Source organism: Tiliqua scincoides, chromosome 3 (assembly GCF_035046505.1).
Source record: "Tiliqua scincoides isolate rTilSci1 chromosome 3, rTilSci1.hap2, whole genome shotgun sequence".
NCBI classification, from domain to species: Eukaryota; Metazoa; Chordata; class Lepidosauria; order Squamata; family Scincidae; genus Tiliqua; species Tiliqua scincoides.
The window spans coordinates 173,879,044-173,893,505 of record NC_089823.1 but is presented as its reverse complement, the minus strand read 5'-3'; the positions used below and the strand labels follow the sequence as shown (position 1 = coordinate 173,893,505).

Below are 14,462 nucleotides of genomic sequence, written 5' to 3'. Positions count from 1 at the left end.
CTTGTTTTGTAGCAAGTCTCATTTGAGCAGAAGAGATGCCATGCTTTGAAAAGTGACGGCGTCCTCTCCCTCCTCCCACCACCCCCTTCCCTATTTGCTCCGATTAACTCCTCCATAGTCAAGGAGGATTTCAGAAACAGGTCAACTTTTGTCCACTTCGTCCTTTTAACCGAACAGAGTCCAAAAGGCTAATTTGGGTCAGTTTGGGCACTGAATCCACAAGACCCCCTTCATTCTTGCTCTCCTACTTCCAGACAAGTAAGAAGGATGGGGGGGGGGCTGGGTATAGCAATACTGGTTTTGTTCTTTGACTAGGCTCTCAATCTCCAAGAGCTGGGCTTGTTCTGAAACAAGCGCTTTGAGAAGGTCAGCGGTGGCTGAAGCATTTGGGAACCAACCAACCACGCCTCTCTGTGTATGTGCTGTCTATATAATGCCATAGGCTTGGCTCTCCACATGACTGCCAACTTGCTTGGCCAAAGTCATCCTAATCTCGTACACTTCACTGAGGTGGAGTTTTATTCGAATGGGAAGAAGAGGCCCGAATGAAATCAAAACTCCAGGGCACTGCAGAGCGGTTGTGGTCACCCACGGTGACCAGATCCAATGGGGGACAGAGTGCCTTGAACCATTGAACCATTGGTATAGAAGAGGAAATTTGGGCAGGGAAGGGTTTAAAAAGCTGCACCTGCCCAAATTCCCTCATCTATACAATGGTTCAAGGTAGAGGCACTCTATCCCCTCTGTCTTGGATCTGGGCACCCCATTCTCCACGAGTCATTTTGACTTGCGTGCGTAAGGAAATAAAACACATCATCGCCGTTTGATTTATCATAGAACTAGGTGCGCTTTCTCCCACCTTTCCAAGCGCGGTGACAGGCAGTCTGGGTTCAGCAGCAGCCCCATGGCTGCCGGACGAAACGCCAACCTAATCCTAGCCACAGTTTCTTGGGAGTAAGCCCCACTGCCTATGATGAGCCTTACTTCTGAGTAGACATGCCTAGGATTGGGCTCCGCGTCTCTTCAGAGAGTCAAGCCACCCACCCCAAGGAAAGTTTCCGAGGACTTTTAGGAGGTCAAGGTTGTTTTTTGTTCGGTGGTCTTCCCGGAGCGCCCTTCAAAACGCACCGTGTTACAGCCATGGGGTGGAATGTACTGAATCTGTAGAATCGTATCAGAAAGCCCTATTATTGTTATATACGTCCTTAACGAAAACCCCAAAAATAACTGATACAACCTGCGCCGTCGGACTGGATTACATCCCAGGGGGAAGATTAGAGATGGACCTTCCCCCCCCCCCCCCCCAATTTGGGAATCTCAAGATATTTCTCAGCTTGGATTGCAGGCTCTCATTGATGAGCCTTCGCTGGCAGCTCCTTGGCGCCAGACAGCTTGAATGAGGGTCGTCTTTTCATTTCTCCTGCAATCTCCCATCCGTGGAGAAGCAGCGAATCCGGCTGCCCCCCACCCCATCCCTCCCTCCCCCCCTCCAAGAGATGCAGATGAGTGACTAGCCAGTGGGGTGAGGGTTGAACAGCAAGGTTGGAACGTTGACGTTCATTCATGTCTGGGTTCCTCTATCTCTCCCCCCCCCCCGTTTTTCGATTGACATTGCTAGACAAGATACTTCTGGGGGTAAAGGTGATGAGGATGAAACAACCACCGATTTGCTGGGTTCCTGCTGCGAGGAGGCCGCCCTCCTCGTGTCAATGGATTTCTCTTGTTCCCTGCACGGTATAAAATCAATCCACATTCCGCCCCCCCCCCCCGCTGCCCAAAACCTTTGCAGATCTAGGCGTCTTGTTTGAAAATGAAGACTAAAGCGCCCCGATGTATTTACCGTGATGGGTGTCTGCGAAATTGCGGCGCTGGAATGGATATGGGGGGGCCGTCGCGTTAAGCTGGATGCGTGCCTGGTGGGGAAACGTGTGTGACAGACGAGTGTGTTTAGCAAGGCACGAATGTATTTTTCTGTAGGTCAAAGTTAGAAAGGAAAAGGGGCGCGATCTGAGAGCTAGAACTCCTGAATCATTCTTAGTTCCCATAGCACAGCACGTTTATATCGAAGTACGGCTGCAAAGCTGTGCACACTTTCCTGAGAGCAAGCCCCACTGACGATCATGGGATTTACTTTTGCGTAGACAAGCATCGGCTTGTGCTCTAAGTCCCACTGGTTGTCTCAAAAGAGCTTATGATCAAGCAGGGCTCTTTTAGAGCTCAACCTCTGATCTCTCGGAAATATTCGATTGGCATCAAAGCTGGCCTGCTTCAGAGCCCAATCCTATGCATGCCTACTCAGAAGTGAGTTCATTATAGTCAATAGGGCTTACTCCCTGGAAAGTGTGGATAGGATTGTAGCCTAACAGCCCAATCCTATGCATGTCTACTCAAAAGTCAGTCCCATTAGTGTCAGTGGGGCTTCCAGCAAAGTATGGCTAGGATTGGGCTGTCAGAAGCCAAACCCAAGCCAAAGTCTTTGGAGCAAATGAAACGGTGCAGATGACCAGGCGATGGGCTCGTTTTCAAGCCTCCTTGAGTGATGTAAAATCACAGATGCAGACCACGTCCAGCCGGCCAGATCCCACCCTTTGAGGTTGTAAGGGGGTGGGTGGGGAGGGTTGAGGCTGCATCCTATTCACACTTTCCTGGGAGTAAGCCCCACTGACTATAATGGGACTTACTTCTGAGTAGACACGCATAGGATTGGGCTCTGAGCTACGTCCAAAGCAACTGTTTGGACCCCCGGCTTTAAAAACACACACACCGCTTGAGCCAAGGCGCAGCTGCGATCTTCCTGCCTCGGCCCGGGTGGCCCGCGGAGTCAGCTGGCTGGCCGCGTTCTAGAATTTTGAAACTTTCCGGGGCCGCCTGGCCGCTCGTGATTGGCCGAGGCGGCTGTAACCTCCATGCAAATGAAGCCCCGCCACGCCGCCGCCTGGAGATCAAGAGAGATCTGAGAGAGAAAGGAGCATGCATTCGGGCTCGGCCGGCGCTGGGAAAGCCTGCCCGGGCACGCCCCGAACACCCCCCGAAATCGGTGCCCCCCAGGCGGCCCCCGCAGAGCCAGACCCAGGCCCCCGCCCGCAGCCTGCCTCTAACGCCCGGGCTCTCCTCCTCTCCTTTCTTATGAGCCCAGGATGAGCCACAAGGAGGAGCCGGGCAAGTGTGGTCCCGCGGCGGCAGCAGCAGCGCCCGTCTCCAGCTTCACCATCCAGTCCATCCTGGGCAACGGCTCCTCGGAAGGAGGCAGGGAGCCCGGCTCCAAGCAGGCAGCGCCCGCCTGGCCGAGCAGGAAGAGGAGCCTGTCCGTCTCCTCGGAGGAAGACGAGCCGGAGGAGGGCAGCTGGAGGCAGCACCCCGCCTGCTTCTGCCCGGACGCGCACGGACCCAAGGAAGCCTGCCGCAAGCACCAGCCCGTCAGCTTCACGTGCCTCGGTAAGGACCCGGCCAGAAAACAAACCAACCAACAAACAAAAACTTGGCGTAATGAGGACGGATGGGCTGTGGGGGCATCTGATTAGAGGGGAGGAAGCGGCGGGGCGTGGGGTGGGATGGCTGAGAGCCCAAGCCTAGCATGTCTACTCAGAAGTAAATCCCACTGCAGTCAATGGGGCTTTCTCCCAGGAAAGGGTGGATAGGTTTGCAGCCTCACAGCCCAATCCTAGCCACGCCTGCTCAGAAGTCAGTTCCATAGTCAGTGGGGCTTACTTCCAGGAAAGTGTGGATCGGATTGTCGCTGACAGCCCTAGGTGTGTCTACTCAGAAGTAAGTCCCATTATAGTCAGTGGGGCTTACTCACAGGAAAGTGTGGATAGGTTTGCAGCCTCATAGCCCCATCCTATCAATATCTACTCAGAAGTCTCACTATAGTCAGTGGGGCTTACTCCCAGGAAAGTGTGGATAGGATACTAGCCTCAGGCTGCGGCGATCGGCAGTCTTTTCTGAAAAGCGGACGCTCCTCACTCTCCGGCTGTGGGGAGTGGAAATTGACAGCAGGAATGAAAGAGGTGCGAGCCGGGTGGGAAGCCCGGAAAATCCGCGGAGCGGTTGAGGGTCCTTCTCACAGATCAATGACAGGCTCCCAGACTGCTTGGAAGGTGGGATCCTCTTTCAGGAATGCCTGGCTTCCTTTTTTTGCGTTACTGAACTGACTTGCTTTGGAGGAAAAAGAAAACAATGGTGTATAAATCGTTCTCTCCTTTTCCTCTTCCCCGTTTTCGGATCTATCACTCGTTTATTATGATGCTTTAAGTGTAATCCTATTAAAAAAAATTATCTTGAACAGAAGGATTCGCTTCCTGCACGATTCCCGCTGACATTTATTAATGGGTGAAACGTTACAAATATTAAAGGGGGGGTCTATCCACTCAGTCGCGGGTTCAATAGCAAAAGAGACACCTAGGATAGTCAGTTTCCTCCCCCCCCCCAAAAGGGTCTAGGAAGCTCGAGAAAACGTGCTGACTCCAAAATAAGAGCCCAAGCCTATGCCTGTCTACTCAGAAATAAGCCCCATTGCAGGCAGTGAGGCTTACTCCCAGGAAAGTGTGGATAGGATTGCAGCCCAAGAGCCCAAGCCTATGCTTGTCTAGTCAGAAGCAAATTCTATTATAGTCAGTGGGGCTTACTCCCAGGAAAGGGCGGCTAGGACTGCAGCCTAAGCCCCACAGACTTCAAGGCACTTGCCCACCGGGAACACGGTGGCTAGGACCGCGGCTTTATCGCGCGTGTACGAGAATGGCAGAGCGATTGCTTACGATGAAAGACCGCCTTTCTCGGCAGGCTTGCTCGTGAGTAACTGGCGTTCATAGCGGGCTGCTCCTGCCCGGGGTACCCTGAAGACTGCGGGTGATTCTCCTGCCCTGGAAAGCAAAAATGGGAGTCTTCGGGACTGAGAGATGAAATTGACATTATTCTTCTTAGATTTTTGCACAATCAGGTAGATGTTATACCTTTGGCCTGGTGTGTTTTATCTAGACATTACTATTACTATTAATAATAATAATAATAATGTCATTATCATCATCTCTGGGCGGGGGAGGGGCAGCAGTTCAGCGGTTCACTGCCCGTTCAGAGGAGCTTATTTTCTTTCCTTGTATGATGTGCTTTACTGCGCAGGCAACCCGAAGGGCACCGGGACGGCGCTGAGTGCGGAGCGGACGCCGCCCTTCCTCTCGCAGTCGCAGGCGGACTTCAAGGAGGAGAAGGAGAAGCACTTCGGCCCGGGCTCCCCGGACAGGGCCGGGGCGGAGCGGCAGGCGAGCGCGGCCAAGAAGAAGACGCGGACGGTGTTCTCGCGCAGCCAGGTCTACCAGCTGGAGTCCACCTTCGACCTGAAGCGCTACCTGAGCAGCTCGGAGCGCGCCTGCCTGGCCTCCAGCCTGCAGCTGACCGAGACGCAGGTCAAGACCTGGTTCCAGAACCGGCGCAACAAGTGGAAGCGGCAGCTCTCGGCCGAGCTGGAGGCGGCCAACATGGCCCACGCCTCGGCCCAGACTCTGGTGGGGATGCCCCTGGTCTTCAGAGACAATGCCCTCCTCAGGGTGCCCGTGCCCAGGTCCATCGCCTTCCCGGCCCCCTTGTACTACCCCGGCAGCAATCTCTCCGCCTTGCCTCTTTATAACCTCTACAACAAGATCGACTACTGAACGGACTCGGGGAGGGGGCGAAGGCCCGTCCACACGTGCAGCGGACTCGCGTCTCACCGTCCAGCCGTCCCCACGGCCTTCGGGTCTCCCACCATCCTTCGGAAAGGAGAGGAGAAACCTGCTTCTGGCTTTCTCAAGAAATACACTATGTGTATTTCGTTATTATTTTTTAATTGCTCTTATTTATGGGGACTCCTCTCTGGGGGTGGGAGGGTGGGGGGTTGGCTTCTTTTCTAGGCGGGCAAATAGTGTTATTTTTTCTCCCCCCCCCCAATCCCCTGGTTTTGGTCTCCGTCCTTTCCAGCCACGACTGATTTTCTGATCTTAGCTAGAAAGCCCAAACCAAAAAGAAACCTTCACTCACACTGAAGGCACCACCTCTGGGCTACGTGTACAGGTAGGAACGTCCAGGGCTCTCCAGTCCCTTACTCTGGTCGAGGACCTCCTCGCTCGCTTTCCCACCCTTCCTTTTTTCCACCCCTACCTGGGAGAAATAATTAAAAAAAAATTTAAAATAAAAGCCTATTTCAGATCTGTACATATTTTTAAAGGAAATAAAGCATTTTAAACCTGGTTGGTAACTTTCATCACCGGCTGGCTTGTCTCTTTCAGTCTGCACGTCTTTCCCTGCCAGATATTCAGGTGGCACGGGTGAAAAAGCCGAACCCAACCCTTCCCGGAGAGGCACGTCCCACCGGAGCGAGGGGATCCGAAGGAAGAGAACACAGGTTCAACCACGCGGCGGTGGCGTACTTTCTTGGGGGGGTGAGGTGGGTGGGGATGGGTCACAGGGTTTCTTTGCAACATCACTAGCAATGTGTGAACCCCAAAACCACCGCAGCATTACAGCAAAGTCAGTCGAAGAGTAGGTGGAGCATTGGTCCAAATGAAGCTCAGTTCTTGTGTAACTGATACTTCAGTATTAGCCCTGCTTGCAAACCCATGTTAGGTCCTCTGAAGGCCCTACTGAAATCAATGCGGTTTATTTCAATGTGTATCTAGGAAAGGCAAAAATCCTAGAGCAGTTACCTCTTTCAGATTGCTTTAAGGGTCGTTGGTTGCGATCCCATCCACCCTGTCCTGGGAGAAAGCCCCATTGAACACAATGGGATTCTCTTCTGAGTAGGCATGCACCCCTTGTCACTGTATTTGTATTATACTATTTCAGGGACAGTGATTTTTGTTCCGGTGCAAATAAATAAGAATGGTTCTTTTTCCTTTTTTTTTTTTTTAAGTTTTATAATGCAGGATTACCCAGGGAACTTGAAGAGGTTAGTAGGTCCTATTGATCTCAATGGTATTCAAGGTCAAGTCTAACCTTTTTTTTTTTTTTTAACGTGGAAGTCTCGTTGATTTCAAAGGGGTTTTCTCACTCCCCGACTCTAAGCACATTTCCTCAAAGTTCCATGAATTAGTGAGATGTCAGAGTGAGAATAAAGGCCCAAAGCACTTATAGCTCAATCTCTTGCAGGTCTACTCAGAGATAAGTCCTATTATAGTCAATGGGGTAGACTCCCAAGTAAGTGTGGATAGCGATGCAGCCTTATTTGAAAAGAATTGTCCTTTTGAAATCAACAGGATTCTCCTCTCCAAGTGCCAGTTGGCTTAACCGATTTCTGCCCAGCTCGCAGGTGTACACATTTGGTCCCTGTTGCGTATATGCAACGTTGGGCAGAAATGGCTTAAATCGGTTTTGGGTCGAGAGCAATTCAGACGCATGAGGCGTGATTAGCACCGGGCTCATTCAGATGAACTCCAGCACTACTGCGTCCTTCCTCATCACACTGCTGGGGGCATGTTCTCCTCCTCCACCCTCTTCATTAAAATGAATAGGGAATATACGCTTCTTCCTCAGCTAGCCAACCTGCCCGGGCAAACCTTGGAAGTGTCAAGAGCGTTGGGACCATCCAAGCAGATCCTGTAGATCGTTCTTTGAGAACGTCCTTTCTGGAGTGATCGGAGCTGACAAGTGTTTCCGAAAAGGGGCTTTCCTCCGGGGTGGTGGTGCGCTCTGCTAAATGCCACGGTGGTAACGAAGCTCCTTTTATAATTGCAATGTGACATTATCACCCAGTCGTGATTGATCTGAGCAGCCAGCCCGGCGCGGGGATAAAACCCCTGCAGCCTCCCTCGTGCCGAAAGGAGAACGCGAAGCGTTGAAACCAAAAGCAAATACTTCGAGTGTTATTTGCATCGCAGGCGCCGGTTGGGGGTCCAGCACAGCCCCCTGTTCCCTGTTGAACGCCAGATCGCAACAGAAAAGGCTGTTTAAGAGCCCGAGCCTATGCAGGTCTACTCGGAAGTAAGTCCCATTAGAGTCAGTGGAGCTTACTCCCAGGAAAGTGTGGATAGGATTGGAACCCACGCCATTTCTGCCTGACGTTGCATATACGCAACGGGAATCCGTTGGGGCTGAGCAGAAGAGGGGTTAAAATGTAATCAGTCAACTACAGTCCAGGGAAAAATTACAGTACACGATTTTTTTTTTTTTTAAAGAAAGGGGCTTGCACCCCATATGGCCCTTGTAAATAACAACCTCGGGATGCAACTGAATATTTTAATGATGATGATTCAGAAACCATTTGCTCCAAAGAAAATCAAGATACTCCACAAGAAGTCCATCGATTATGTCCCCAGACAGTTACACACTTAGGCCAGTAATATGAATACGAATTTAGTTCTTCCATTAACAAGAATGTAGGCAGCCAGATAATATGCCATTGACTACAGCGCAACCATTTTTTTTTTTTTTACTGGAAATGACACTTTAAATACATGGGAAACGTTTCAAACAAACGTTTGCGGGTGAATATTGTTAATTGCCCAGTATAAGTTACTCAGGATCTCAGTCGATCCTAAACACATCAAGCAGAATTCAACATTTTAGTGCCGCTTACTAGTTGTGCTGAGGATCTCCCCTCCTCCGCCTCTTTGGATTGCTTTTAAGAACTGAGTAAATGCCATTTTCTATCTTCTGGCTTCATCTACCACCACTTTCTACACCCATCTTTCGGCTTGATTTGAACATTGATTTTATTTTTTAATGTCAAGATATTCTCCCCAGACCTACTGGAAACCAGATGACTCGCAGTCAAGTGGAATTTCAAGACGCGTTTATTGTATTTGAAGTGCCCCAGCATCTCACGTGGTATTTTTCTATCACATCCAGGGCGGGCAGCAACACACCCAGCACAACCTATCCGCTTGTATTTGGTCTAGATAATAAAAGCTCCAGGTCCACTGCCCATCTCCTCATGCAATAAAGTAAAAAGATAATGGTTTGGGGCAGGGCGGAGACTGGTGCCTGTGCAGCCATCCTATTGCAAAGAGTTTTGTGGTTGGTCGATCCTGTAGACTGCCAGGAAAACTTACAGCCTAATCCTAGCCACACTTTCCTGGGAGTAAGCCCCATTGACTCTAATGGGATAGACATGCCTAGGATTGGGTTGTGAGTCCCCCACACCAGCAGATGCTTAAAAGTGCTTAAAAGCCCAATCTCGTCTAGACAGGCTAGTAGACAGTGCTGGGGGAGAGGTAGCGGCTGTGGTGCATGTCGGCACCAACGACGTGGGCAAGTGTAGCTGGGAGGTCCTGGAGGCCAAATTTAGGCTTTTAGGCAGGAAGCTGAAAGCCAGGACCTCAAAGGTAGCGTTCTCTGAAGTGCTACCTGTTCCACGCGCAGGGCCAGCTAGGCAGGCGGAGATCAGGGGTCTCAATGCGTGGATGAGACGCTGGTGTAGGGAGGAGGGGTTTAGATTCGTTAGGCACTGGGGAACGTTTTGGGACAAGCGGGGCCTGTACAAGAGGGACGGGCTCCATTTGAACCAGAATGGAACCAGACTGCTGGCGCATAACATTAAAAAGGTGGCAGAGCAGCTTTTAAACTGATCCCTGGGGGAAGGCCGACAGGAGCCGAGGGGCATCCGGTTCGGGACTCCTCATCCCTATGGGATGAGGATGGGGAGGTTAGAGAACAACAAGACAAAGGCAGGGTAGGAGAAGAAATTGGGAAAGGTAGGGTGATGGGATGTGATAAACGGTTTGGCACAATGAGAGGATGCGGGGACAAAGGAGCGAATAAGCAGCCCATCCTGGGGCATTCCGTGTATAAATGCTTTTATGCGAATGCCCGAAGTCTACGAGCAAAGGTGGGAGAACTGGAATGTCTGGTGACAAGGGAAAATATTGACATAGTGGGCATAACGGAAACCTGGTGGAATGCGGAGAATCAGTGGGATACCGCAATCCCGGGCTATAAACTCTACAGGAGGGACAGGCAGGGGCGTGTTGGAGGTGGGGTGGCCCTTTATGTTAAGGAAGGGATAGAATCCAGCAAAGTAGAGATTGAAGGTGGGTCCGACTCCACCGTAGAATCTCTGTGGGTTAAATTACCAGGCTTGTGCAGCGATGTAATACTGGGGGTGTGCTATCGTCCTCCAGACCAGAAATCTGATGGGGACCTTGAAATGAGGAAACAGATCAGGGAGGTGACAAGGAGGGACAGGGTTGTAATCATGGGGGACTTCAATTATCCTCATATTGACTGGGTCAATTTGTGTTCTGGTCACGATAAGGAAACCGGATTTCTTGACGTGCTAAATGACTGTGGCTTAGATCAGCTAGTCACGGAGCCCACCAGAGGACAGGTGACTCTGGATTTAATTTTGTGCGGTACGCAGGACCTGGTTAGAGATGTAAACGTTACTGAGCCATTGGGGAACAGTGATCATGCTGCGATCCGTTTTGACGTGCATGTTGGGGGAAGAATACCAGGCAAATCTCGAACAAAAACACTTGACTTCCGACGGGCGGACTTCCCTCAAATGAGGAGGCTGGTTAGAAGGAGGTTGAAAGGGAGGGTAAAAAGAGTCCAGTCTCTCCAGAGTGCATGGAGGCTGCTTAAAACAACAGTAATAGAGGCCCAGCAGAGGTGTATACCGCAAAGAAAGAAGGGTTCCACTAAATCCAGGAGAGTGCCCGCATGGCTAACCAGCCAAGTTAGAGAGGCTGTGAAGGGCAAGGAAGCTTCCTTCCGTAAATGGAAGTCTTGCCCTAATGAAGAGAATAAAAAGGAACATAAACTGTGGCAAAAGAAATGTAAGAAGGTGATAGGGGAGGCCAAGCGAGACTATGAGGAACGCATGGCCAGCAACATTAAGGGGAATAATAAAAGCTTCTTCAAATATGTTAGAAGCAGGAAACCCGCCAGAGAAGCGGTTGGCCCTCTGGATGGTGAGGGAGGGAAAGGGGAGATAAAAGGAGACTTAGAGATGGCAGAGAAATTAAATGAGTTCTTTGCATCTGTCTTCACGGCAGAAGACCTCGGGCAGATACCGCTGCCCGAACGGCCCCTCCTGACCGAGGAGTTAAGTCAGATAGAGGTTAAAAGAGAAGATGTTTCAGACCTCATTGATAAATTAAAGATCAATAAGTCACCGGGCCCTGATGGCATCCACCCAAGGGTTATTAAGGAATTGAAGAATGAAGTTGCAGATCTCTTGACTAAGGTATGCAACTTGTCCCTCAAAACAGCCACAGTACCAGAAGATTGGAGGATAGCAAATGTCACGCCTATTTTTAAAAAGGGAAAGAGGGGGGACCCGGGAAACTATAGGCCGGTCATCAAAGATAGGATCTCAAAACACATAGACGAACAGGCCTTGCTGAGGGAGAGTCAGCATGGCTTCTGTAAGGGTAAGTCTTGCCTCACAAACCTTATAGAATTCTTTGAAAAGGTCAACAGGCATGTGGATGCGGGAGAACCCGTGGACATTATCTATCTGGACTTTCAGAAGGCGTTTGACACGGTCCCTCACCAAAGGCTACTGAAAAAACTCCACAGTCAGGGAATTAGAGGACAGGTCCTCTCGTGGATTGAGAACTGGTTGGAGGCCAGGAAGCAGAGAGTGGGTGTCAATGGGCAATTTTCACAATGGAGAGAGGTGAAAAGCGGTGTGCCCCAAGGATCTGTCCTGGGACCGGTGCTTTTCAACCTCTTCATAAATGACCTGGAGACAGGGTTGAGCAGTGAAGTGGCTAAGTTTGCAGACGACACCAAACTTTTCCGAGTGGTAAAGACCAGAAGTGATTGTGAGGAGCTCCAGAAGGATCTCTCCAGACTGGCAGAATGGGCAGCAAAATGGCAGATGCGCTTCAATGTCAGTAAGTGTAAAGTCATGCACATTGGGGCAAAAAATCAAAACTTTAGATATAGGCTGATGGGTTCTGAGCTGTCTGTGACAGATCAGGAGAGAGATCTTGGGGTGGTGGTGGCCAGGTCGATGAAAGTGTCGACCCAATGTGCGGCGGCAGTGAAGAAGGCCAATTCTATGCTTGGGATCATTAGGAAGGGTATTGAGAACAAAACGGCTAATATTATAATGCCGTTGTACAAATCGATGGTAAGGCCACACCTGGAGTATTGTGTCCAGTTCTGGTCGCCGCATCTCAAAAAAGACATAGTGGAAATGGAAAAGGTGCAAAAGAGAGCGACTAAGCTCATTACGGGGCTGGGGCACTTTCCTTATGAGGAAAGGCTACGGCGTTTGGGCCTCTTCAGCCTAGAAAAGAGACGCTTGAGGGGGGACATGATTGAGACATACAAAATTATGCAGGGGATGGACAGAGTGGATAGGGAGATGCTCTTTACACTCTCACATAATACCAGAACCAGGGGACATCCACTAAAATTGAGTGTTGGGCGGGTTAGGACAGACAAAAGAAAATATTTCTTTACTCAGCGCGTGGTCGGTCTGTGGAACTCCTTGCCACAGGATGTGGTGCTGGCGTCTAGCCTAGACGCCTTTAAAAGGGGATTGGACGAGTTTCTGGAGGAAAAATCCATTATGGGGTACAAGCCATGATGTGTATGCGCAACCTCCTGATTTTAGGAATGGGTTAAGTCAGAATGCCAGATGTAGGGGAGAGCACCAGGACGAGGTCTCTTGTTATCTGGTGTGCTCCCTGGGGCATTTGGCGGGCCGCTGTGAGATACAGGAAGCTGGACTAGATGGGCCTATGGCCTGATCCAGTGGGGCTGTTCTTATGTTCTTATGTTCTTATGTAAGTGCTTTAGAGGCATCACAGAAAGGAGAAGGCTGTGTGGTTCATACAAGAAAAGTAGATGCAGTGTCTGCAAGGTTGTAAAAAAAAAAAATCTTGATTACACTGGTCAACGACTTAGCCGATCAGGGCTTAGATCTTGTTGCCACGGTCTCTTTTTTTGACCGGTTAAGTCCTTCTGAATGCAGACTTGTAATCAATCCCCCTCAACAGAAAAGCCCAGCAGAAAAGATTAACCCCCGAGCAGCCAAGTCTCTCTGCAGCGCAGCACCTTCTTTCCACGTTCTGAAGCTTTCCCCCAACGACGTGCTGTTTTGCTGATGCAACGAGGGCGGGGGGGGGGGGCTGAGTTGTGTTGTGACCAGCTCACCAGCCAGCTGTTTTGGTTAATTTCTTCCTGATCTCCCACTTGGACTCTTTCTTCGGAGGAGATTGACAAATATGTCCGAATCCAAGTGGTGGGGAGGATTTGAAAAGCTGACTCCAAATTAGGAATTTTGGACTTGTTAACAGGAAAGCCTACACCCACACACACAAGATGTGTGTGTATATATATATGTGTACACACACACACACACACACACGTATGTATGTGTGTATATATATGTGTACACACACACACACGTGTATATATACATACACAAGATGTCTATCTAGAATATACATACATACACACAAGATATATTGGCTGTTATATTTTATATGACAATATAAATACATACATATACATAAGATATATTGGCTGTTATTTTTATATTACAATAAATATATATTACGATATAGTAATATTTTATATTTATTATTTACATATTTATTATTTAATATAGTATTATATAGATATACATATAGATCTATATGCTGCTATATATATAGGCTGATATTTTTGTGTAGACCTATACATATTTATCTGAGAGTGCATCAGGTTACATTCAGTGGAGCTTACCTCTGAATAGACAGGTATAGGATTGTGCTATTGCTTACCTTATAAGGTTGTTGTAAGGTCAACATCAAGATAACATAGTGCTTTACACGCACAGAAGGGATTATACAAATGCTTTTAACAATTATTAGTACGGACACATTAATTACACACAGTAAACACGCAGCACTAAAGAAGGTTAGCAGGTGTCATATGTCTCTCAGATGAAATGGCTCTGATCTCTCTGGTAGTTACATATGGAGAACGGCACACACACACACACAAACTAGAATTTTGATCTGAATTCCAACAATAAAATATAAAGAATGAACCTCCCCCCTCCTTCCCCAAGGTCCTTTTCTTCCAGGCTATCGAGGCTATAAAAGGAAGCCATAATTTTGGGGAAAACTAAAAACAACAGCTGTAGGAACACGATTTCCCTGCAAGGAATTTGGCATCAATCTGTTATTTTGCTTGCCATATTCCTGGAACTGTACCGTGTATTCATGGGAGGAACTGTTGCGTGTGTGGATTGATCAGGGGGAATGATAAAAGACAGTTTATAGAGGAAGAGCATCAGAAGATATAGCCAGGACTGGGGTTCGATGAGAAGCTGTCCTGGTCATTTTTGCTGTTCGGATGACAACAAGGTCTGCAACAATCCTGACTTGAAGCCATCCTCATGGAAATCAATGGATAAACATGCTGGGACTCGGGCTGTAAAGATGCCATAGTGTTCCCTATATGACAGCCCAATCCTGTACACATCTATTCAGAAGTAAGTCCCATTAGAATCAATGGTGCATGCTCCCAGGAAAGTGTGCATAGGATTGGGC

The 14,462-nt window shown here is 49.3% G+C and overlaps 1 protein-coding gene across 1 annotated transcript; it reads left to right on the top strand.

The window, feature by feature from the left end:
• Window positions 1–3,137: 3,137 nt before the first annotated feature.
• Window positions 3,138–5,645, top strand: HMX2 (H6 family homeobox 2). Its single transcript, XM_066622326.1, has 2 exons — window positions 3,138–3,435; window positions 5,116–5,645. The coding sequence occupies exons 1-2, from the start codon at window positions 3,138–3,140 to the stop codon at window positions 5,643–5,645; spliced, it is 828 nt and encodes a 275-aa protein (XP_066478423.1).
• Window positions 5,646–14,462: the final 8,817 nt, after the last annotated feature.